The sequence below is a fragment of the Zosterops lateralis genome (genome assembly GCF_965231275.1).
Source record: "Zosterops lateralis genome assembly, chromosome: 4".
Taxonomy (NCBI): domain Eukaryota; kingdom Metazoa; phylum Chordata; class Aves; order Passeriformes; family Zosteropidae; genus Zosterops; species Zosterops lateralis.
This window is the reverse complement of record NC_139765.1, coordinates 72,806,081-72,829,324: the sequence shown is the minus strand read 5'-3', so window position 1 is coordinate 72,829,324 and position 23,244 is coordinate 72,806,081. Positions and strand designations below refer to the sequence as shown.

At 44.3% G+C, this 23,244-nt stretch overlaps 1 protein-coding gene across 1 annotated transcript in view; it reads right to left on the bottom strand.

The window, feature by feature from the left end:
- Positions 1-23,244, bottom strand: part of TASOR2 (transcription activation suppressor family member 2) — a gene marked incomplete at its 5' end in the record, with an annotated part of 46,961 nt that overhangs the window by 8,982 nt on the left and 14,735 nt on the right. Inside the window, 11 exons of the mRNA XM_083860637.1 lie at positions 1,881-2,511; positions 5,852-6,707; positions 8,851-8,898; positions 10,000-10,461; positions 10,950-11,024; positions 12,332-12,404; positions 14,406-14,509; positions 14,617-14,717; positions 15,567-15,728; positions 16,377-16,501; positions 18,088-18,186. Coding sequence (XP_083716763.1) covers positions 1,881-2,511; positions 5,852-6,707; positions 8,851-8,898; positions 10,000-10,461; positions 10,950-11,024; positions 12,332-12,404; positions 14,406-14,509; positions 14,617-14,717; positions 15,567-15,728; positions 16,377-16,501; positions 18,088-18,186 — 2,736 coding nt within the window. The remainder of the gene's footprint in view (positions 1-1,880; positions 2,512-5,851; positions 6,708-8,850; positions 8,899-9,999; positions 10,462-10,949; positions 11,025-12,331; positions 12,405-14,405; positions 14,510-14,616; positions 14,718-15,566; positions 15,729-16,376; positions 16,502-18,087; positions 18,187-23,244) is intronic.

The following is a 23,244-nucleotide window of genomic DNA, read 5'->3' as shown; positions in this document are numbered from 1 at the left end:
AAAAAAAAAAAATTCTGACTCCTCCTGGAACACAATCCAGAGGTTTATCCTCAGAGAAAAATGCAAGGAATATTTTTATATTGTATGATATAAATATTATATATTTTATAATATTTTTATGAAATACTTCATTGGATTTTTTTTTTTTTTCCTTCTCTCAAAGCAATTCCAGCCCTATGGAAGCTGCTCCTTTGTCCCAAGTTTTAAAGGAATTGTTTTAATTCAAGGATTCAAGGCTTGGGAATATCTCATGTTTTATGTTTACTCCACTCCTGAGCGCTGGAGGAAGTGAAAAAAATTAATTTCAAGCTTTATCCAGATTGGGATTTTCATGGATTTCACCAGAGGAATGAGGGAAATTTCCCCTGTGTGGGGGAAAAAATTCCCAAGGCAACAAATCCCAACTTTCCAAATCCACATGGGAATGGCTGAGCTGGATCTGGAATTCTCTGGGATGCTGGAGGTTCCCTCAGTTGAGGACACAAAAATTTGGAATTTAAATCAGGAACAGGAGCTCAGTTTGACAGTTTAATTATTTTAATTTGGGATTTCTCTCCTTTGGAGAGCATCTCTGCTTCCCTGGAGAGCCCAAAAGCATCTGCTCCATCCCTCTGGAAAATCCTGCTACTCCAGAAGGAAAATGCTGCTCTTTTCAGAGGAAAATCCTGCTCTTTTAACAGGAACATCCTGCTACTCCAAGAGGAAAATCCTGCTCCTCTGAGAGGAAAATCCTGCTGTTTTAACAGGAAATTCCCACTGTTTTAAGAGGAAAATCCTGCTCTTTTAAGAGGAAAATCCCGCTGTTTTAAGAGGAAAATCCTGCTCTTTTAAGAGGAAAATCCTGCTCCTGTAAGGGGAAAGTCCTGAGGTTTTAAGAGGAAAATCCTGCTGTTTTAACAGGAAATTCCTGTTCTTCTAAGAGGAAAATCCTGCTGCTTTGAGAGGAAAATCCTGTTCCTCTAAGAGCAAAACTCTGCTACTCTGAGAGGAAAATCCTCCTCCTCTAACAGGAAAATCCCACTCTTTTAAGAGGAAAATCCTGCTACTCCAAGAGGAAAATCCTGCTCTTTTAAGAGGAAAATCCTGTTCTTTTAACAGGAAAACCCTGCTCTTTTACCAGGATAATCCTGCTGTTTCAGCAGGAAAATCCTGTTCCTCTAAGAGGAAAATCCTGCTCCTGTAAGGGGAAATCCTGGGGTTTTAAGAGGAAAGTCCTGCTCTTTTAACAGGAAATTCCTGCTCTTCTAAGAGGAAAATCCTGCTGTTTTAAGAGGAAAATCCTGCTCCTGTGAGAGGAAGATCCTGCTCCTCTAAGAGCAAAATTCTGCTACTCCAAGAGAAAAATCCTTTTGTTTTAAGAGGAAATTCCCACTGTTTTGAGAGGAAACTCCTGCTGTTCTAACAGGAAACTCCTGCTGTTCTAACAGGAAAATCCTGCTGTTCTAACAGGAAAATTCTCCTCTTTCACCAAGAAAATCCTGCTGCTTTACGAGGAAATTCCTGCTCTTTTCAGAGGAAATTCCTACTGTTTTAGCAGGAAAATCCTGCTGCTCCGAGAGGAAAATCCTGTTTTTAAGAGGAAATTCCCGCTGTTTTGAGAGGAAAATCCTGCTGTTTTAACAGGAAAACCCTGCTGTTTTAACAGGAAATTCCTGTTCCTCCAAGAGGAAAATCCTACTGTTTTAAGAGGAAATTCCTGCTGTTTTAAGAGGAAACTCCTGCTCTTTTAAGGGGAAATTCCTGTTCCTCTAAGAGGAAAATCCTGCTGTTTAAAGAGGAAAAATCCTGCTGTTTTAAGAGGAAAATCCTGCTTTTCTAAGAGGAATTCCCACTCTTTCAACAGGAGAATTATCCCTTAGAGCCCCCGAGGCCGCACTCACCGCGGAGCCGCTGCAGACGCCGCTCTCCCGAGGAACCACCTGGGGCTCCCTGTGTTCCACCTCCAGCTTTTCCCTGGAATGATCCTGCAGGGAAACCCCCTCAGCACAGCTGGTGGAGGAAGGCTCCTCCTCCTCCCCACAGGGCAGCTCCCCTGAGGACGAGGACACCGTGCTGTCCCCAGGAGTCCCGTCCACATCCGTCTGGGAATCGGCGGGGAACGCCTGGGAATGTTCCTTGTCCGCCTGGGAAGAGCCTTGGGATGGAGAACTGGGATCCAGGGAGCTGCTGGGAGGAGGGCTGGGATCCAGGGAGCCTTGGGAAGGAGGGCTGGGATCCAGGGAGCCTTGGGAAGGAGGGCTGGGATCCAGGGAGCTGCTGGGAGTCTGGTCAGGATCCCAGGCTGAGTCTGCAGGACACGTCTCCAAGCCAAAACAGTCCTGGCTGTCGTCGCTGAGCTCCAGGAAAGCTCCGGAGCTGTTGATGGAGACGAATTTTTTGGGATTGATGTGCTCCACCACTTTCCTGGAGGTGCTCAGGAGCTTGCTGGGCTTCCTGTAGAACAGAGCCACCCACATGTGCAGGATCAGCTTCATCCCTTCCACGTCGTCGGGGAGCTTGGGATCCCAGGGCCTGCAGGGGGAGGGAAGGGAGTGAGAAATGTCCTCATTGTCCCACATGGAGCTCCAGGGATTCATCCCATTCCAATCCCATCCCCATCCCATCCCACCCCATCCCATCCCATCCCATCCCGTCCCGTCCCGTCCCGTCCCATCCCATCCCATCCCATCCCACCCCATCCCATCCCGTCCCATCCCATCCCAATCTCAATCCCATCCCACCCCATCCCATCCCACCCCACCCCATCCCATCCCATCCCATCCCATCCCATCCCATCCCAATCCCACCCCATCCCATCCCATCCCCATCCCATCCCATCCCATCCCACCCCATCCCATCCCATCCCAATCCCACCCCATCCCATCCCATCCCATCCCATCCCATCCCATCCCAATCCCATCCCATCCCATCCCATCCCATCCCATCCCATCCCATCCCATCCCAATCCCATCCCATCCCATCCCAATCCCATCCCATCCCAATCCCATCCCATCCCAATCCCATCCCATCCCAATCCCATCCCACCCCATCCCATCCCATCCCATCCCCATCCCACCCCATCCCACCCCATCCCATCCCATCCCATCCCCATCCCATCCCAATCCCATCCCATCCCAATCCCATCCCATCCCAATCCCATCCCATCCCATCCCGTCCCATCCCATCCCATCCCATCCCATCCCTGAGAATTCATCCCTGGAAATTCATCCCTGAGAATTTATCCCTGGGAATTCAGCCCTGAGAATTCAGCCCTGAGAATTTATCCCTGAGAATTCAGCCCTGAGAATTCAGCCCTGAGAATTCAGCCCTGGAAACTCATCTCTGGGATTCATCCCTGAGAATTCAGCCCTGAGAATTCAGCCCTGGAATTCATCCCTGGAATTCATCCCTGGGAATTCAGCCCTGGGAATTCATCCCTGGAAACTCATCTCTGGGAATTCAGCCCTGAGAATTCAGCCCTGGAATTCATCCCTGGAATTCATCCCTGGGAATTCAGCCCTGGGAATTCATCCCTGGAAACTCATCTCTGGGAATTCAGCCCTGAGAATTCATCCCTGGAGTTCATCCCTGGGAATTCATCCCTGGGAATTCATCCCTGGGAATTCATCCCTGGGAATTCAGCCCCGAGAATTCATCCCTGGAATTCATCCCTGGAATTCATCCCTGGGAATTCAGCCCTGGGAATTCATCCCTGGAAACTCATCTCTGGGAATTCAGCCCTGAGAATTCAGCCCTGGAGTTCATCCCTGAGAATTCAGCCCTGGGATTTGTCCCTGGGAATTCATCCCTGGGAATTCAGCCCTGGGAATTCATCCCTGGGAATTCATCCCTGGGAATTCAGCCCTGGGAATTAATCTGAGGGAATTAATCCCTGAAGTTCATCCCAGGGAATTCATCTCTGGAAATCATCTGAGGGAATTAATCTCTGGAATTCATCTGAAGGAATTAATTCCTGGAGTTCATCCCCAGGGAATTCATCCCTGAAAATCATCTGAGGGAATTCATTCCTGGAATTCATCTGAGGAAATTCACCCCTGGAATTCATCTGAGGAAATTCATCCCTGGAGAACATCTGAGGGAATTCATCCCTGGAAATTCATCCCTGGGAATTCATCCCTGAGAATTCATCCCTGAGAATTCATCCCAGGGAATTCATCCCCAGAGTTCATCCCTGAGAATTAATCTGAGGGAATTAATCCCAGGAAATTCACCTCAGGAAATTCACTCCAGGAATTCACCCTTGGAAATTCATCCCTGGAGTTCATCCCAGAGAATTCACCCCTGGAATTCATCCCAGGCTCCCTGCAGGGCTCAGCCCCCAGGCAGAGGGGACACAGATCTGGGCTTGATGCAGATTCCAGCTTTGTTTAGGAAAAAATAAAAAGAGAGGAAATCCAAGCTCCAAAGAAGGGATGGAGGATTTGGAATTGTGGCTTTAGGTGCCAATTCCAGCTGCAGAGACATGGGAATTGTGGGATCATGGAATGGTTTGGGTGGGAAGGGATATTAAAATAATCTTTTTCCATCCCTCTGCCATGGGCAGAGACACCCTACACTGTCCCAGGGGGCTCCAATCCTTCCTGGGACATTCCAGGGATTCTCTGGCAATTCCAGCCCAGGCAGGAATTCCCAGTTCCCAATCTCCCATCCAGCCCTGCCCTGTGGCAGTGGGAAGCCATTCCCTGTGTCCTGTCCCTCCATTCCTTTTCCAAATTCCAGCTTCTCCTGGAGCCCCTTTGGGCCCTGGAATGTTCTGGAAGCTCTCCCTGGATCCTTCCCTTCTCCAGGGGAACATTCCCAGCTCTCCCAGAGCAGAGGGGTTCAGCCCTGAGAACAATTCCATGGATTCCTCTGGATTTGCTCCAGCTCCTGCTGCTGTGTCCCAGGGAGGGACAGGTGGGACAAAATTCCCACTTTTCCTTCTCTCCACACTCTGAGATGCAGAATTCCCACTTTTCCTTCTCCCCACACCCTGGGATGCAGAATTCCCACTTTTCCTTCTCTCCCCACACCCTGGGATGCAGAATTCCCACTTTTCCTTCTCTCCACACCCTGAGATGCAGAATTCCCACTTTTCCTTCTCTCCACACCCTGGGATACAGAATTCCCACTTTTCCTTCTCCCCACACCCTGGGATACAGAATTCCCACTTTTCCTTCTCTCCCCACACCCTGGGATGCAGAATTCCCACTTTTCCTTCTCTCCCCACACCCTGGGATGCAGAATTCCCACTTTTCCTTCTCTCCCCACACCCCTGGGATGCAGAATTCCCACTTTTCCTTCTCCCCACACCCCTGGGATGCAGAATTCCCACTTTTCCTTCTCCCCACACCCTGGGATGCAGAATTCCCACTTTTCCTTCTCTCCCCACACCCTGGGATGCAGAATTCCCACTTTTCCTTCTCCCCACACCCCTGGGATGCAGAATTCCCACTTTTCCTTCTCTCCCCACACCCCTGGGATGCAGAATTCCCACTTTTCCTTCTCCCCACACCCTGGGATACAGAATTCCCACTTTTCCTTCTCTCCACACCCTGAGATGCAGAATTCCCACTTTTCCTTCTCCCCACACCCTGAGATGCAGAATTCCCACTTTTCCTTCTCTCCCCACACCCCTGGGATGCAGAATTCCCACTTTTCCTTCTCCCCACACCCTGAGATGCAGAATTCCCACTTTTCAACCCAAGACGGATTTTTTTTGCCTCCAGCACACCAAGCTGGGTTTCACATCCACCCCCAAACCCCTTTTTTCCCCCAAGAAAACTGAGGAACAAACCCCAACCCTTCCAAAAAACAAACCCCCATCCCCAAATCCCTCCAGAATTCCCAAATCCCCAAAGGTTTGACTCACCCATGCAAAGCCCTGATGACAGTTTTCTCCAGGGAATCGTTGGTGTACCTGCTGTCCAGGTGGAACAGATATTCCTCCTCCCAAGCACAGGTGACGCTCAGGGAATTCCCACAGACTGTCACCGTGTGCCTTTTGGAAAATTCCTCTTTTTTCCTGCCCCAGCCCCTGCTCTGGGCTGACTCTGAGGAATTGCTGTGGTGGTGTCGGAACGGCAGCACTTTCCCCACCAAAGGAGCTCCTGGGACATTCCTGGAGCTGCTTTTGGGAGGGGTTAAACCAGGATTGGGATTTTCTTTGGGATCTGAGGGGTTTTTGGGATCCTCAGGCATGGGGGAGGCGTAGGAGTGCTCGTCAGAGATGATGGAGTGTTTGTTGACATCAGCACATTCCCGAGGAGAAAACACCTGGAGCTCTGATGTTGCAGGGATGGGATTGGAGCTCACAATTCCTGAATTTTTATCGTCCTTGGGGTCGGTTTTTTCAGGGTTTTGCTGGTTTTGGGACGTTTTGTTGCCGCTCGAGGTGGGTTTTTTCTGGTTTTCCTCCTTGTCTGCCTTGTGGTATTTGTGGTCAGAAGCCACGGGCAGGGATTGAGGGGTGGAATCCCTGGATTCCAGCAGGATGAGCTCGGAATCTTTGGGAATAAATGGTGGGATACAAGAGCCCAAAGCCAGGTCAGCCAAAAGGTTCAAGGCGTGGGATTCGGAGTTGGGGCCCTGCTGGGAAAAGCCAAGGCTGGGAATTGTCAGGGAATTCCCTGGGGCTCCTGGAATTGTCACGGAATTCCCTGGGGCTCCTGGAATTGTCACGGAATTCCCTGGGGCTCCTGGAATTGTCACGGAATTCCCTGGGGCTCCTGGAATTGTCAGGGAATTCCCTGGGGCTCCTGGAATCGTCAGGGAATTCCCTGGGGCTCCTGGAATTGTCAGGGAATTCCCTGGGGCTCCTGGAATCGTCAGGGAATTCCCTGGGGCTCCTGGAATTGTCAGGGAATTCCCTGGGGCTCCTGGAATTGTCAGGGAATTCCCTGGGGCTCCTGGAATCGTCAGGGAATTCCCTGGGGCTCCTGGAATTGTCAGGGGGTTGCTCTCACTCCTTTGAACTCCTGGAATCGTCAGGGAATTTATTTCAGTTCTCTGGAGTCCAGGAATTGTCAGGGAATTGATCTCAGTCCTTTGGATTCCTGGAATTGTCAGGGAATTCCCTGAGATTGCTGGAACTGTCAGGGGGTTGCTCTCACTCCTTTGAATTCCTGGAATTGTCAGGGGATTTATTTCAGTTCTCTGGAGTCCAGGAATTGTCAGGGAATTGCTCTCACTCCTTTGGATTCCTGGAATTGTCAGGGGATTACTCTCATCCCTCTGGATTCCTGGAATTGTCAGGGAATTCCCTGAGACTCCTGGAATTGTCAGGGGATTACTCTCATTCCTCTGGATTCCTGGAATTGTCAGGGAATTCCCTGAGACTCCTGGAATTGTCAGGGAATTCCCTGAAATTCCTGGAATCGTCAGGGGATTCCTTGGGATTGCAGGAATTGTCAGGGGATTTATTGTGATTCCTGGGATGGCCAAGGGAATAATCTCCTTCCTTGGGGTTCCTGGAATTGTCAGGGAATTTATCTCACTCCTTTGGATGGCTGGAATTGTCAGGGAATAAATCTCACTTCTTGGGACTCCAGGAATTGTCAGGGAATTGATCTCAGTCCTCTGGACCCCTGGAATTGTCAGGGAATTCATTTCACTCCTCTGGACTCCAGGAATTGTCAGGGAATTCATTTCAGTCCTTGGGATTGCTGGAATTGTCAGGGAATTCATCTCAGTCCTCTGAACTCCTGGAATTTTCAGGGAATTCATCTCAGTCCTTTGGATTCCTGGATTTGTCTGGGAATTCATCTCAGTCTTCTGCACTCCAGGAATTGTCAGGGAATTCATTTCACTCCTCTGGACCCCTGGATTTGTCAGGGAATTGATCTCATTCCTCGGGGTTGCAGCTCCCTGGGATTGGGATTGGGATGAGGATTTGTTTGGGAGGTCAGGGAGAGGCTCCTTCAATCCTGAGGGGAGAAAAAAAGGGGAAAAAATGAGAAAGGGAATTAAAGAGGGGGGAAAGGAATGAAAAAAGGAAAAATAAGGAAAAGGGAAAAAAAAAGAGGGGGAAAAAATGAAAAAGGAAAAAATGAAGGAGGGAAAAAAAATGAAAAAGGGGAAAAAATAAAAAAGGGAAAAAAATGAAAAAGGGCAAAAAAAATTAAAAAGGGCAAAAAAATGAAGGGAAAAAATTAAAAAGGGAGAAAAATAAAAAAGGGAAAAAATGGAAAAGGGAAAAAATATAAAAGGGAAAAAATGAAAAAGAGAAAAAAATTAAAAAGGGAAAAAAAAAAGAAAAAGGGCAAAAAAAAATGAAGGGGAAAAAAATGAAAAAGGGAAAAAATAAAAAGGGAAAAAATAAAAAGGGGAAAAAATTAAAAAGGGAAAAAAAAGAAAAAGGGCAAAAAAATGAAGGGGAAAAAATGAAAAAGGGAAAAAAATAAAAAGGGAAAAAAATGAAGGAGGGAAAAAAATGGAAAAGGGAAAAAAAGAAATGAAAAAGGAATTCAGTATTTAAAGGACTTTTAAAAAAGAATTCTTTCAAGGAATTAAGCTTTCAAAAGAATTTTTTAAAGGAATTCTTTCAAGGAATTCAGCTCTTAAAGCTTTTAAATTAAATTTTTAAAGGAATTCTTTCAAGGAATTTAACTCTTAAAGCAATTTCTCCCCAAGGGAATAAAAAACCAACTAACTTTCACTGATTTAATGATTATTTACCTCTCTCCCCACTCTGCTCCTGCAGCTTCTCTGGACTTTTTGCTGCTTTATTCTCCTCCTTTTTCTGCAGTTTATTTTTCCCTGCCTTGGGGCCGCTCTCAGCCCCAGGAATTTTCTCTGTGTCTGAATTTTCCAGAGTTTTTGGCTTTTTTGCTTCCCCTCCATTGGGAGCAGCTGAACTTTCTTTGTCTTCACCTTCACACTGAGGTTTGTGCACGATTTCTGCAGCCAGAACCTCGGCACCTGCAAAAAAAAGAGGAGTTTGGTTTAATTTGGGGATTATTTGGGTAAAAAACTGGGAAGGGGGAAAGATGGGAAAGAGTTTTTTTGTGATTTTATTTCTCGTTGTTGTGATTTAAATGGGAATAAATTCATTTTCTGACCTGGAACTGCATCAAGTTTCTGAAATTTGGGATCATTCCTGAGGTTTATTTGGATAAATAAATCTAAATATGGATTTGGGAAGTTCCTGGGTGTTTCCCAGAGAGGAGAGAAGGAGTTTTGATGATTTAACTGGAAATAAATTAATTTTCTGACCTGGAAGCTCAGGAAATGCACCCAACTTCAATTTCCCTGAGATAATTCCTGTGATTTATTTAGATAAATAAACCCAAATATGGAATTGGAAAGTCCCTGGGTGTTTCCCAGAGGGAAGGGAAGGAGTTTTGATGATTTTACTTCTCATTATTCTGATTTAAATGGGAACAAATTCATTTTCTGACCTGGAACGAAGGGAACTGGACCAAATTCCAGTTTCCCTGGGGTGATTCCTGACATTTATTCAGATAAATAAATATAAATGTGAATTTGGAAAGTTCCTGGATGGTTCCCGGGGAAAAGAGAAGGAGTTTTGATGATTTTATTTCTGGAATACTCCTGGAATCTCAAGGCACTGCACCAAATTCCAACTTCCCTGAGATAATTCCTGAAGTTTATTTGGATAAATAAATCTAAATATGGGTTTGGAAAGTCCCTGTGTGTTTCCCAGAGCCCCCTGAACCCCCCCCAGACCAACAAAAAGACCAAACCCAACCCCATTTTTGCAGCCCTCACCTCTTTTCCTTCCATGGGGCAGCCTCAGGTTGGCCAATTTCAACATGGGCTCGCCGGAACCTCCGGAATTTTTGGGACAAGAAGAAGAAGAAGAAGCAGCCAAAGGGGTTTTTTTCTTGGCTGTCCCTTTGCTCTTGCTGCCACCACCCTCAGGATTTGCCTGTGCCTTTTGGGGGGCTGGGTTTTTCCCCGGGGTCTTGCTGGATTTCCTCCTGCTCTTCCTGCCCCAAGGTTTGGTGGGAGAGGTGACGCTCTTGGAAAAATCATCCAGGAAAGGGGTGGGAACCCCACGGGGAGGAGAGGAGAGCTTGGGCAGCGCTGAGGAGGACGAGGAAGGGTGGGGATGAGCTCCTGAGCTCCTGCCAGCCCTGCTGAGGCAGCCCAGGGCTGCTGAGACGGCCAAGGTGTAGCTCTCGGGGTCGCGCAGGTAACGGCGCAGCTGAGCCAGGGAACGCGCCGAGAGCTTTTGGGAACGAGGAGGATCGACACCTTCATCATCTTCCCACGCAGGAGGGACTGGGATTTTTTTGCCAGCAGAGTTTCCCCGGAGTTTGGAATATTCCTGGAGGTGTCCTTTGATGGCTGAGGTGGTGCTGGAGGAGGAGTCGGCCGCTCTCCTCAAGGCGTAGCGGAGCCCGGGGAGCACCGAGGTGATCTTTAAGGGGATGGAATTCCTGGAATGGTGTTCCTTTCTTGAAGAGGTGGAATTCTTGGTGTTGGTTCCCTTCACATCTTTTGGATCCTGCTTTGCAGCTGGGAAAAGGAAAGGAAAAGGGAAAGGGAAAGGGAAAGGGAAAGGGAAAGGAAAAAGGAAAGGGAAAATGAAAGGGAAAAGGAAAAGGAAAAGGAAAAGGAAAAGGAAAAGGAAAAGGAAAAGGAAAAGGAAAAGGAAAAGGAAAAGGAAAAGGAAAAGGAAAAGGAAAAGGAAAAGGAAAGGAAAGGAAAGGAAAGGAAAGGAAAGGAAAGGAAAGGAAAGGGAAAGGAAAGGAAAGGAAAGGAAAGGAAAAGGAAAAGGAAAGAGAGAAGAGGAAAAGAAAAGAAAAGAAAAGAAAAGAAAAGAAAAGAAAAGAAAAGAAAAGAAAAGAAAAGAAAAGAAAAGAAAAGAAAAGAAAAGAAAAGAAAAGAAAAATATGTATTTATATGAAAAAAGATGTATTTCTGTGACATAAATCTATATTTCTGTGACAAAAATCTGTATTTGTGTGACAAAAATCTGTATTGTCAGGAAGGGCAGCTCCTACCTGGGGGGCTGAGGGCCCGTGGGGATGGGAACAGGAACAGGGCCAGCAGAGTCACGGGCTCCTTGGCATCCAGACCTAGAAATAAAACCAGCTTTGGGGTCACGAAACAGGTCTGGGGTCAGAAATCAGGTTTAGATTTAGGTTGAGAAACCAGATTTGGGTTCAGAAATCAGGTCTTGGTTCAGAAACCAGTTTAGGTTCAGAAACCAGGTTTAGTTTAATGAACAAGGTTTAGATTAAAAAGCCAGGTTTGGGTTCAAAAACCTGGTTTAGTTTGATAAAACAGGTTTAGGTTCAAAAACCAGCTTTGGGTTCAGACACCAGGTTTAGTTTGTGAAACCAGATTTTAGTTTAAGGAACAAGGTTTGGGTTAAGAAACCAGGTTTAGAGCTGAGAAATCACATTTGGGTTCAAAAACCAAGTTTAGGTTCAGAAATCAGGTTTGGGTTAAGAAACCCAGTTTAATTTGAGAAACCAGGTTTAGGTTGAGAAATGAGGTTTTGGTTAAGAAACCAGATTTTGGTTCAAAAACCATGTTTAGGTTCAGAAACCAGGTTTAGTTTAAGAAACCAGGGTTTGGTTCAAAAACCAGGTTGAGTTTCAGAAACCAGGGCTGGGCTCAGAAACCAAATTTGGGTTCAGAAATCAAGTCTGGGTTCAAAACCCCAGGTTTAGGTTCAGAAATCAGGTTCAGTTCGTGAAACCAGGTTTAGGTCAAGGAACAAGGTTTAGGATAAGAAACCAAGTTTTAATTTAAGAAACCAGGTTTAGTTTGAGAAACCAAATTATGGTTCAAAAACCAGGTTAAAGAAACCATGCTTGGGGTTGAAAAACCAGGTTTAGGTTAAGGAACAAGGTTTAGGATAAGAAACCAGGTCTGGGTTTAGAAACCAGGTTTAGTTTGATAAACCAGGTTTAGTTTGAGAAATGAGGTTTTGGTTAAGAAACCAGATTTTGGTTCAAAAACCAGGTTTAGATTAAGAAACCAGGTCTGGGTTAAGAAAACAGGTTTAGTTTGTGAAACCAGGTTTGAGTTCAGAAATAAGGTTTGGGTTTAGATTAAGATTAAGAAACCAGGTTTAGTTTAAGAACCCAGGTTTGGGTTCAAAAACCAGGTTTGGGTTAAGAAAAGCAGGTTTAGTTTGAGAAGCCAGATTTGTGTTGAGAAGCAAGATTTAGTTTAAGAAACCAGGTTTAATTGAAGAAACTGGATTATGATTCAAAAACCAGGTTTAGTTTGAGAAACCAGGTTGATTCATAAACCAGATTCAGTTTGAGAACTCAGATTATGATTCAAAAACCAGGTTTAATTTGAGAAATCAAGTTCAGTTCAGGTCTCTAAACCCCCAGAGACACAGGAATTAAGCCCAGCCCATCCTCACCCTCCTCTCGTGCCAGGGCTGAGGACGTGAGCAGGATGAGAACTCCCTGATCCCGTAAATATTTGATGATTGCCTGGAAAAAACAGAGAGAAAAACCAAATCAAATTCTGCTCCTTCCACCCCAACTGCTGCCAGCTGGGATTGGGGATTGAAGATGTTCCTTGTTCCAGCCAAAAATTCCTTGAAATAAAGAAAATTCCTCATCAAACTGCCTGGAATTAATGGAGATTGTTAATCCATCCCTGCCAGGAATTGCAGATCAAAGGGGAAGGGGTTTCCCAGCCTACAGCAACATAGAAAGGGAAAGGAAATCCGAGGAATTTTGCCTCAAAAAGGAAATCCAGGGAATTTTGCATCAGCACAGAAAGGAAATCCAGGGAATTTTGCCTGAGGATGAAAATGAAATCCAGGGAATTTTGCCTCAAAAAGGAAATCCAGGGAATTTAGCCTCAGGATGAAAATGGAATCCAGGGAGTTTTGCCTCAGGATGAAAATGAAATCCAGGGAGTTTTGCCTCAGCGCAGAAAGGGAATCCAGGGAATTTTGCCTCAGAAAAGAAAAGGAAATCCAGGGAAATTTGCCTCAGCACAAAAAGAAAAAGGAAATCCAGGGAATTTGGGGCACAGCCCCAGCCCCAGAGGGGACACAGGGGACACAGGGGCAGGGGCAGCCCAGGCACAGCCCCAAAGGGGGGACAGAGGGGCATGGGGAGTCCCAAAGGGGACACAGCCCAGCCCAGGCACAGCCCCAGCCCCAAAAGGAAGGAGGGAAGGAGGGAGGGACGTGCCCGGATCTGTCCTGGGCACAGCAGCCCCAGGAGCCCCCCTGGAGCCTCCTCCTCTCCAGGGAACATTCCCCATCCCAGCCTTCCCTCTGCCCCTCCAGGGAACATTCCCCATCCCAGCCTTCCCTCCTCTCCAGGGAACATTCCCCATCCCAGCCTTCCCTCTGCCCCTCCAGGGAACATTCCCCATCCCAGCCTTCCCCCTGCCCCTCCAGGGAACATTCCCCATCCCAGCCTTCCCTCCTCCTCTCCAGGGAACATTCCCCATCCCAGCCTTCCCTCCTCCTCTCCAGGGAACATTCCCCATCCCAGCCTTCCCTCTGCCCCTCCTGGGGCTGACAGTGAGGAGGAGGAGGAGGAGCAGGAAATCCCACTCTGGGCTGTGAGGACTGAAGGGAACTTTTCCATGCCAATATCCCAATATTCCTCACTTTTCCTGGGAATTATTAACTGCATTTCCCCCTCGGCTGAGGGACCAAGGGACAAAGTTCAGCTGCTGCCCTTGGAGGGGCAGGGATTTCTCCCCTGGAGGGGCAGGGATTTCTCCCCTGCAGGGGCAGGAATTTCTCTCCCGGAGGGGCAGGGATTTCTCTCCTGGAGGGGCAGGGATTTCTCTCCTGGAGGGGCAGAGATTTCTCTCCTGGAGGGGCAGGGATTTCTCTCCTGGAGGGGCAGGGATTTCTCCCCTGGAGGGGCAGGAATTTCTCTCCTGGAAAACCAAACTTCCCTGGGAGGATTTTTGAGCCTCAATCCCATCAGACACCTCCTCCCTCCAGCTGAAAGTGCTGAAATTCCCAAATTAATTCCTCTAATGGTCATATGGTCATTCCTCCTTTTTTTTTTTTTTTTTTTTTGGTGGCTGTATCATCCTTGTATTGATGATTGGGAGTTTCTCTGAGTGGTTTTCCAGCCTCCTGTGGCTTCCAGACCTTGATCTGGGGTTGGAAATGAAAATTCCAGCTCAGAGTGAGGGGAGGATGATCCCAACTCTGCATTTCCATCCCTGAATTTACAGGAAAAAACCAAATGGGAAGAAAAAAGCAGGAGGAGCAAAGGCAGAGGCCAAAGCCCAGCAGGAATGGATTCTGGAAAAAACAGAATATAAAAAATAGATCCCAAGGAAAACTCTGCAGCTTGCGGAGTTAATCCTCAGGTGATAAACAAAATAAATGTTTGAGAGCCACAAAGTAGGAAAAATCACATTTAAACAAGAGAAATTAATTCCATTTTGTATTAGTTGTGGATAATGTCACCAAAATTTTAATTTCTCCCAGAAAAAAAAACACTCACCAAGTCGTTTTCCTTCAGCTTTTCCAGCAGCTGATCCATTTTGGATTGATCCTTATTGGATATTTCCACCTCGTAGAGACTGGAGTAAATCCCCTGAAAACAGACTGCAGGAAATAAAAATAAATAAATAAGGATTTGGTGTGGGAATTCTGAAATCCAGGAATTCTGGCCCCAAAAAGACGAAATGGAAATTGGAATATTTCACACCCACCTTCGTGCCCAGTGTAATTTTTTTTCCCAAATGCAGCTTCTGGCAGCTTTTTCTTCAAGTCAGCCAAGCCCATGACGTGGTTGATGTCCAGGTTGGGAGGCCTGAGGGGATAAAACACCAAAAATTTCAGGATTAAGGAGAGCTGGGAGTTCATGGAAGCAAAAAAATAAAAGCTCTGGAAAAATTGCAGCTTCCTCAGCACTTGGATAATTAAAGGATCCTGTTTATAAATCCTGAAAATCTTCAAATCTCAGTCCCTGGGGATGTTTAAAGCCAGTTTTGGAGCAGTGATTTAGGGGGAAATGTGTCAGAATTAAATTATTATTTTCAAGCTCCAGGATTTTATCTCGTCACCAACAGCTCCTTCCTGATGGTCCCAAATTCCAGCAGAAAAGGAATGAGGGAGGAAAAGACAGAACCAGGTTCAGTGTGAGAAACCAGGTTTAGTTAAAAAAACAGGTTTAGTTTGAGAAACCAGGTTTAGTTTGAGAAACCAGGTTTAGTTTAATAAATCAGGATTTGGTTGAGAAACCAAATTTGGGTTAAGAAACCAAGATTTTGTTAAAAACCAGGTTTGGGTTAACAATACAGGATTTGTTGAGATACCAAGTCTAGTTTAAGAAACCAGGTCCAGTTTGAGAAACCAGGATTAGGTGAAGAATCCAGGAAATCCAGGATTTGGTTGAGAAACCAAGTTTGGGTTAAGAAACCAGGATCAGGTAGAAAAACCAGGTTCAGTTTAAGAATCCAGGATTTGGCTGAGAAAACCAGGATTTGGTTGAGAAACTACGTTTGGGTTAAGAAACAAGGATTTGGTTGAGAAAGTAGACGCAGTTTGAGAAACCAGGCTTGGGTTAAGAAACCAAGCTTGGGTTAAGAAACCAAATTCAGTTTGAGAAACCAACAGCCCAAAATTCACCCAGGAAGAGTTAAAAAAGGAGTAAACTCACAGCTGGGCTGGGATGGTGGGGCTGTAGCGGTTCCTCAGGGCGATGGTGCAGAGCAGCCGGCCCTGGATGGAGAGCTGGCCCCGCCATGGGCAGTACAGCCCTGCAGGAAAAAAAAAAATAACATTAAAAAAGCAGGAGAAGGGAGAAAAGAGAGCAAAAAAAAAAAAATATATATCCATGGATTAAGCCAACCCCAAAATCAAATCTCAGCTGTTCTTACCTTGGTGGTTCTGCTCCGCTCTGGAGGAAAAAAAAAAAAGAGAAATAAAAAAGCAAATATTGAGAGATTGGAAAAGTAACAAAAACAGGGGAGGGGAGGGGAGGGGAGGGGAGGGGAGGGGAGGGGAGGGGAGGGGAGGGGAGGGGAGGGGAGGGGAGGGGAGGGGAGGGGAGGGGAGGGGAGGGAAGGGAAGGGAAGGGAAGGGAAGGGAAGGGAAGGGAAGGGAAGGGAAGGGAAGGGAAGGGAAGGGAAGGGAAGGGAAGGGAAGGGAAGGGAAGGGAAGGGAAGGGAAGGGAAGGGAAGGGAAGGGAAGGGAAGGGAAGGGAAGGGAAGGGAAGGGAAGGGAAGGGAAGGGAAGGGAAGGGAAGGGAAGGGAAGGGAAGGGAAGGGAAGGGAAGGGAAGGGAAGGGAAGGAAAGGAAAGGAAAGGAAAGGAAAGGAAAGGAAAGGAAAGGAAAGGAAAGGAAAGGAAAGGAAAGGAAAGGAAAGGAAAGGAAAGGAAAGGAAAGGAAAGGAAAGGAAAGGAAAGGAAAGGAAAGGAAAGGAAAGGAAAGGAAAGGAAAGGAAAGGATCATTTGGGGATTCACTCACAGGCTCTGTGAGGCCAGCACAGGCATCTCCTTGGGCTCCCTGTACTGGCAGGCCAGGAAGATGTAGGGACACACCTGCCGGGGCCGCTCGGCCGTGCTGCCCCCGCTCACCTCGTACACGTAGTACTGGGGAAGGAAAACCAGGGAATGTGCTCAGAACCAGCTGGAAAAGTGTTTATTTATCCCTTCCACCCCACATCTCCCTGCAGGGGAATCTCCTGCCCAGGCCCATCCAGGCTCACTGCAGGGCTGATCCAATTCCACCATCCCATGGGGAGATGCTCCACCCAGGGGGAGGAGCCCAGCATTCCCAGCTGGAGAAAAGCTGAGATTTGGGACACCAGCACAGCCTGTCTGCACTGGATTCCCAGAGGAAAAGCAGAGCCAGCTCAGCCCCACTGGAGCTTCAGAGGGAAACTTCACCCTCCTGCAGGATCATTGCTCCACCAGAACCACAGCTGGCCCTGCAGGAGGGCTGGGCTGGGCTGGGCTGGGCTGGGCTGGGCTGGGCTGGGCTGGGCTGGGCTGGGCTGGGCTGGGCTGGCACAACACCCTGAACCAACAGGGTTGTGTTCTGACTCTGTTAATGTTTTATTTTTTGTCCTACTGCATTTTTATTTTAATTTTCCCAGTAAAGAACTGTTATTCCTATTCCCATATCTTTACCTGAGAACCTCTGTATTTCAAAATGATAATAATTTGGAGGGAGGGGATTTACATTCTCCATTCTCCAATCTGTCACTGCAGGAGGATTTATTTGGGCTGACACCAACACCCTGAACCAACAGGGCTGTGCTCTGACTCTGGCAGGGTTTTTTGCACTATTGCATTTTTATTTTAATTTTCCTAGTAAAGAACTGTTATTCCTATTCCCATTTCTTTACCTGAGAGCCCCTGAATTTCAAAATTATAGTAATTCAGAGGGAGGGGCTTTACATTCTCCATTCTCCAATTTGTCATTGTAAGAGGATTTATTTGTGCTGCTCCCAACACCCTGAACCAACAGGGGTCAGGTTTTGTTCTGACTCTGTCAATGTTTTATTTTTTGTTTGGCTTTTTGTACAACTGCATTTTTATTTTTAATATTCCTACTAAAGACCTGTTACTCCTATTCCCCTATCTTTAGCTGAAAGCCCCTTTAATTTCAAAATTATAATAATTTGGAGGGAGGGGGTTTACATTCTCCATTTTCCAATCTGTCCCTGCAGGAGGATTTATTTGTGCTGCTCCCAACACCCTGAACCAACAGGACTGTGCTCTGACTCTCTCAGGGGTTTATTTTTATTTCTTTGGGTTTTTTTTTGTAGTAGTTCAATTTTATTTTAATTTTCCTAGTAAACAACTGTTATTCCTATTCCCATTTCTTTGCCTGAGAACCTCCTTCATTTCAAAATGATAATATAATAGTTTTATTAATTTCAAAACTATAAGAATTCAGTTTTAAACTGTAATAATCCAGTTTTAAATTATAATAATTCAGTATTACGAATTTCAAAACGATAAGAATTCAGTTTTAAACTGTAATAATTCATTTTTCTTAATTTCAAACCAACAATAATTCACTTTTAAACGACATCAATTCACTTTTAGCCATTTACGAACTTACGAATTTTTACCATTTACGACCTTACAAATTTACTAATATATTAATTTATAAATTTACGGATTTATAAATGTATAAATTTGTATTTTTATTTTATTTCTGGGGTTACCTGGCTGCTCCTGCTGGTGCAGGACTCGTGGCAGTCGTAGCCCGGGGAGGGGACGGTGAAGGTGCTCGTGGGGTTTTCTGCGATGGCTCTGACCTTGCCCTGCAGCCAAAAAAACATCCAAAAACCCCCCAAAATTCCTGAAAATCCAGGGAAATTCAAGTCTGGAGTTGGGTTTTATGTCTCAGAAAAAATAGGGAAAAAGTCCTTTGAATTTCCCCAAAGTTCTTGAAAATTTGAGGGAAAATTGGAATTTTACGTTTGATTTTCCATCCCATCATAATCAGAAATTTCTTTAAAGAGGAATTTCCAGTCTCAGGAGTTTGGGGTTTGGAATTAATTCCAGAGAGGAGAAAAAATGGGAAAAAAATCCCACAAAATGCCTGAAAATCCAAGGAAAAAATCAAGTCTGGAGTCTGATTTTATATCAGAATTATGGGCACAAAAATTTTCTTTAAAGAGGAATTTCCAGTCTCAGGGGTTTGGGGTTGGAATTAATTCCAGAGAGGAGGAAAAAGGGGGAAAAAAATCCTCAAATCTCCCCCAAATTCCTGAAAATCCAGGGAAATTCAAGTCTGGAGTTGGGTTTTATGTCTCAGAAAAATTAGGGAAAAAGTCCTTTGAATTGCCCCAAAGTTCTTGAAAATTTGAGGGAAAATTGGAATTTTACGTTTGATTTTCCATCTCATCATTATCAGAATTACGGGCAGGAAAATTCTCTTTAAAGAGGAATTTCCAATGTCAGGAGTTTGGGGTTGGGAATTAATTCCAGAGAGGAGGAAAAAGGGGGAAAAAAATCCTCAAATCTCCCCCAAATTCCTGAAAATCCAGGGGAAATTCAAGTCTGGAGTTGGGTTTTATGTCTCAGAAAAATTAGGGGGAAAAGTCCTTTGAATTGCCACAAAATTCTTGAAAATTTGAGGAAAAATTTGGAGTTTGGAGTTGGATTTTGGGCAGCAAAATCTCCTTTAAAGGGAAATTTCCAATCTCAGGGGTTTGGGGTTTGGAATTAATTCCAGAGAAAAGGAAAAAAGGGGAAAAAAATCCCACAAAATTCCTGAAAATCCAGGGAAATTCAAGTCTGGAGTTGGGTTTTATGTCTCAGAAAAATTAGGGGGAAAAGTCCTTTGAATTGCCACAAAATTCTTGAAAATTTGAGGAAAAATTTGGAGTTTGGAGTTGGATTTTGGGCAGCAAAATCTCCTTTAAAGGGAAATTTCCAATCTCAGGGGTTTGGGGTTTGGAATTAATTCCAGAGAAAAGGAAAAAAGGGGAAAAAAATCCCACAAAATTCCTGAAAATCCAGGGAAATTCAAGTCTGGAGTTGGGTTTTATGTCTCAGAAAAATTAGGGGAAAAAGTCCTTTGAATTGCCACAAAATCCTTGAAAATTTGAGGGAAAATTGGAATTTTACGTTTGATTTTCCATTTCATCATTATCAGAATTACGGGCAGGAAAATTCTCTTTAAAGAGGAATTTACAATATCAGGGGTTTGGGGTTGGGAATTAATTCCAGAGAAAAGGAAAAAAGGGGAAAAAAATGCCCCAAAATTCCTGAAAATCCAAGGAAAATTTGGAGTTTGGAGTTGGATTTTGGGCAGCAAAATCTCCTTTAAAGAAAAATTCCCAATTTCAGGAGTTTGGGGTTTGGAATTAATTCCAGAGAGGAGGAAAAAGGGGAAAAAAAATCCTCAAATCTCCCCCAAAATTCCTGAAAATCCATGGGAAAATTCAAGTCTGGAGTCTGATTTTATATCAGAATTATGGGCAGGAAAATTTTCTTTAAAGAGGAATTTCCAGTGTCAGGAGTTTGGGGTTGGAATTAATTCCAGAGAGGAGGAAAAAGGGGGAAAAAAATCCTCAAATCTCCCCCAAATTCCTGAAAATCCAGGGGAAAATTCAAGTCTGGAGTTGGGTTTTATGTCTCAGAAAAATTAGGGAAAAAGTCCTTTGAATTGCCACAAAGTTCTTGAAAATTTGAGGGAAAATTTGGAGTTTGGAGTTGGATTTTTGTGCAGCAAAATCTCATTTAAAGAGGAATTTCCAATGTCAGGGGTTTGGGGTTGGGAATTAATTCCAGAGAAAAGGAAAAAAGGGGGAAAAAATGCCCCAAAATTCCTGAAAATCCAAGGGAAATTTGGAGTTTGGAGTTGGATTTTGGGCAGCAAAATCTCCTTTAAAGAGGAATTTCCAATGTCAGGGGTTTGGGGTTTGGAATTGATTCCAGAGAGGAGGAGAAAGGGGGAAAAAAATCCTTCAAATCTCCCCAAAATTCCTGAAAATCCAGGGGAAATTCAAGTCTGGAGTTGGGTTTTATGTCTCAGAAAAATTAGGGGGAAAAGTCCTTTGAATCGCCCCAAAATTCTTGAAAATTTGAGGAAAAATTTGGAATTTGGAGTTGGATTTTGGGCAGCAAAATCTCCTTTAAAGAGGAATTTCCAATGTCAGGGGTTTGGGGTTGGAATTAATTCCAGAGAGGAGGAGAAAGGGGAAAAAAATCCTCAAATCTCCCCAAAATTCCTGAAAATCCATGGGAAAATTCAAGTCTGGAGTCTGATTTTATATCAGAATTATGGGCAGGAAAATCTCCTTTAAAGAGGAATTTCCAATGTCAGGAGTTTGGGGTTGGAATTAATTCCAGAGAGCAGGAGAAAGGGGAAAAAAATCCTCAAATCTCCCCCAAATTCCTGAAAATCCAAGGAAAATTCAAGTCTGGAGTTGGGTTTTATGTCTCAGAAAAATTAGGGGAAAAAGTCCTTTGAATTGCCACAAAGTTCTTGAAAATTTGAGGGAAAATTGGAATTTTACATTTGATTTTCCATCTCATCGTTATCAGAATTATGGGCAGGAAAATTCTCTTTAAAGAGGAATTTCCAGTGTCAGGAGTTTGGGGTTGGGAATTAATTCCAGAGAAAAGGAAAAAGGGGAAAAAAATCCCACAAAATACCTGAAAATCCAGAGGAAATTCAAGTCTGGAGTTGGGTTTTACATCTCAGAAAAATTAGGGGAAAAAGTCCTTTGAATTTCCCCAAAGTTCTTGAAAATTTGAGGGAAAATTGGAATTTTACATTTTATTTTCCATCCCATCATTATCAGAATTATGGGCAGGAAAATTCTCTTTAAAAGGAAATTTCCAGTGTCAGGAGTTTGGGGTTTGGAATTAATTCCAGAGAAAAGGAAAAAGGGAAAAAAATGCCCCAAAATTCCTGAAAATCCAAGGGAAATTTGGAGTTTGGAGTTGGATTTTGGGCAGCAAAATCTCATTTAAAGAAAAATTCCCAATTTCAGGAGTTTGGGGTTTAGAATTAATTCCAGAGAGGAGGAAAAAGGGGGAAAAAAATCCTCAAATCTCCCCCAAATTCCTGAAAATCCAGGGAAATTCAAGTCTGGAGTTGGGTTTTATGTCTCAGAAAAATTAGGGGAAAAAGTCCTTTGAATTGCCACAAAATTCTTGAAAATTTGAGGGAAAATTGGAATTTTACGTTTGATTTTCCATCCCATCATAATCAGAATTATGGGCAGGAAAATTCTCTTTAAAAGGAAATTTCCAGTGTCAGGAGTTTGGGGTTTGGAATTGATTCCAGAGAAAAGGAAAAAGGGGAAAAAAATCCCCCAAAATTCCTGAAAATCCAAGGGAAATTTGGAGTTTGGAGTTGGATTTTTGGGCAGCAAAATCTCCTTTAAAGAGGAATTTCCAGTGTCAGGGGTTTGGGGTTTGGAATTAATTCCAGAGAGGAGGAGAAAGGGGAAAAAAATCCTCAAATCTCCCCCAAATTCCTGAAAATCCAGGGAAAATTCAAGTCTGGAGTTGGGTTTTATGTCTCAGAAAAATTAGGGGAAAAAATCCTTTGAATTGCCACAAAGTTCTTGAAAATTTGAGGGAAAATTGGAATTTTACGTTTGATTTTCCATTTCATCATTATCAGAATTATGAGCAGGAAAATTTTCTTTAAAGAGGAATTTCCAACGTCAGGGAGAGGAGGAAAAAGGGGAAAAAAAACTCTCAAAAATCCCAAAAATTCCTGAAAATCCAGGGGAAAATTCAAGTCTGGAGTCTGATTTTATATCAGAATTATGGGCAGGAAAATTTTCTTTAAAGAGGAATTTCCAATGTCAGGGAGAGGAGGAAAAAGGGGAAAAAAAACTCTCAAAAATCCCAAAAATTCCTGAAAATCTGAGGAAAAATTGGAATTTGGAGTTGGATTTTTCATCCCATTAAAATTATAGGAAAAAATCCCTCAAAATTCCTGAAAATCCAAGGGAAAATTGGAGTTTGGAGTTGGATTTTTGTGCAGCAAAATCTCCTTTAAAGAGGAATTTCCAATGTCAGGGGTTTGGGTTTGGAATCAGCTCCAGAAAGGAGGAAAAAGGGGGAAAAAATCCTCAAATCTCCCCCAAAATTCCTGAAAATCCATGGGAAAATTCAAGTCTGGAGTCTGATTTTATATCAGGATTATGGGCAGGAAAATTTTCTTTAAAAAGGAATTTCCAATGTCAGGAGTTTGGGGTTGGGAATTAATTCCAGAGAGGAGGAAAAAGGGGGAAAAAAATCCTCAAATCTCCCCCAAATTCCTGAAAATCCAGGGAAATTCAAGTCTGGAGTTGGGTTTTATGTCTCAGAAAAATTAGGGGAAAAAGTCCTTTGAATTGCCACAAAATTCTTGAAAATTTGAGGGAAAATTTGGAGTTTGGAGTTGGATTTTGGGCAGCAAAATCTCCTTTAAAGGGAAATTTCCAATCTCAGGGGTTTGGGGTTTGGAATTAATTCCAGAGAGGAGGAAAAAATCCTTCAAATCTTCCCAAAATTCCTGAAAATCCAGGGAAATTCAAGTCTGGAGTTGGGTTTTATGTCTCAGAAAAAACAGGGGAAAAATCCTTTGAATTGCCCCAAAATTCTTGAAAATTTGAGGGAAAATTGGAATTTTACATTTGATTTTCCATCTCATCGTTATCAGAATTATGGGCAGGAAAATTCTCTTTTAAAGGAAATTTCCAGTGTCAGGAGTTTGGGGTTTGGAATTAATTCCAGAGAGGAGAAAAAAATGGGGAAAAAAATCCCCCAAAATTCCTGAAAATCCAAGGGAAATTTGGAGTTTGGAGTTGGATTTTTGTGCAGCAAAATCTCCTTTAAAGAGGAATTTCCAGTGTCAGGGGTTTGGG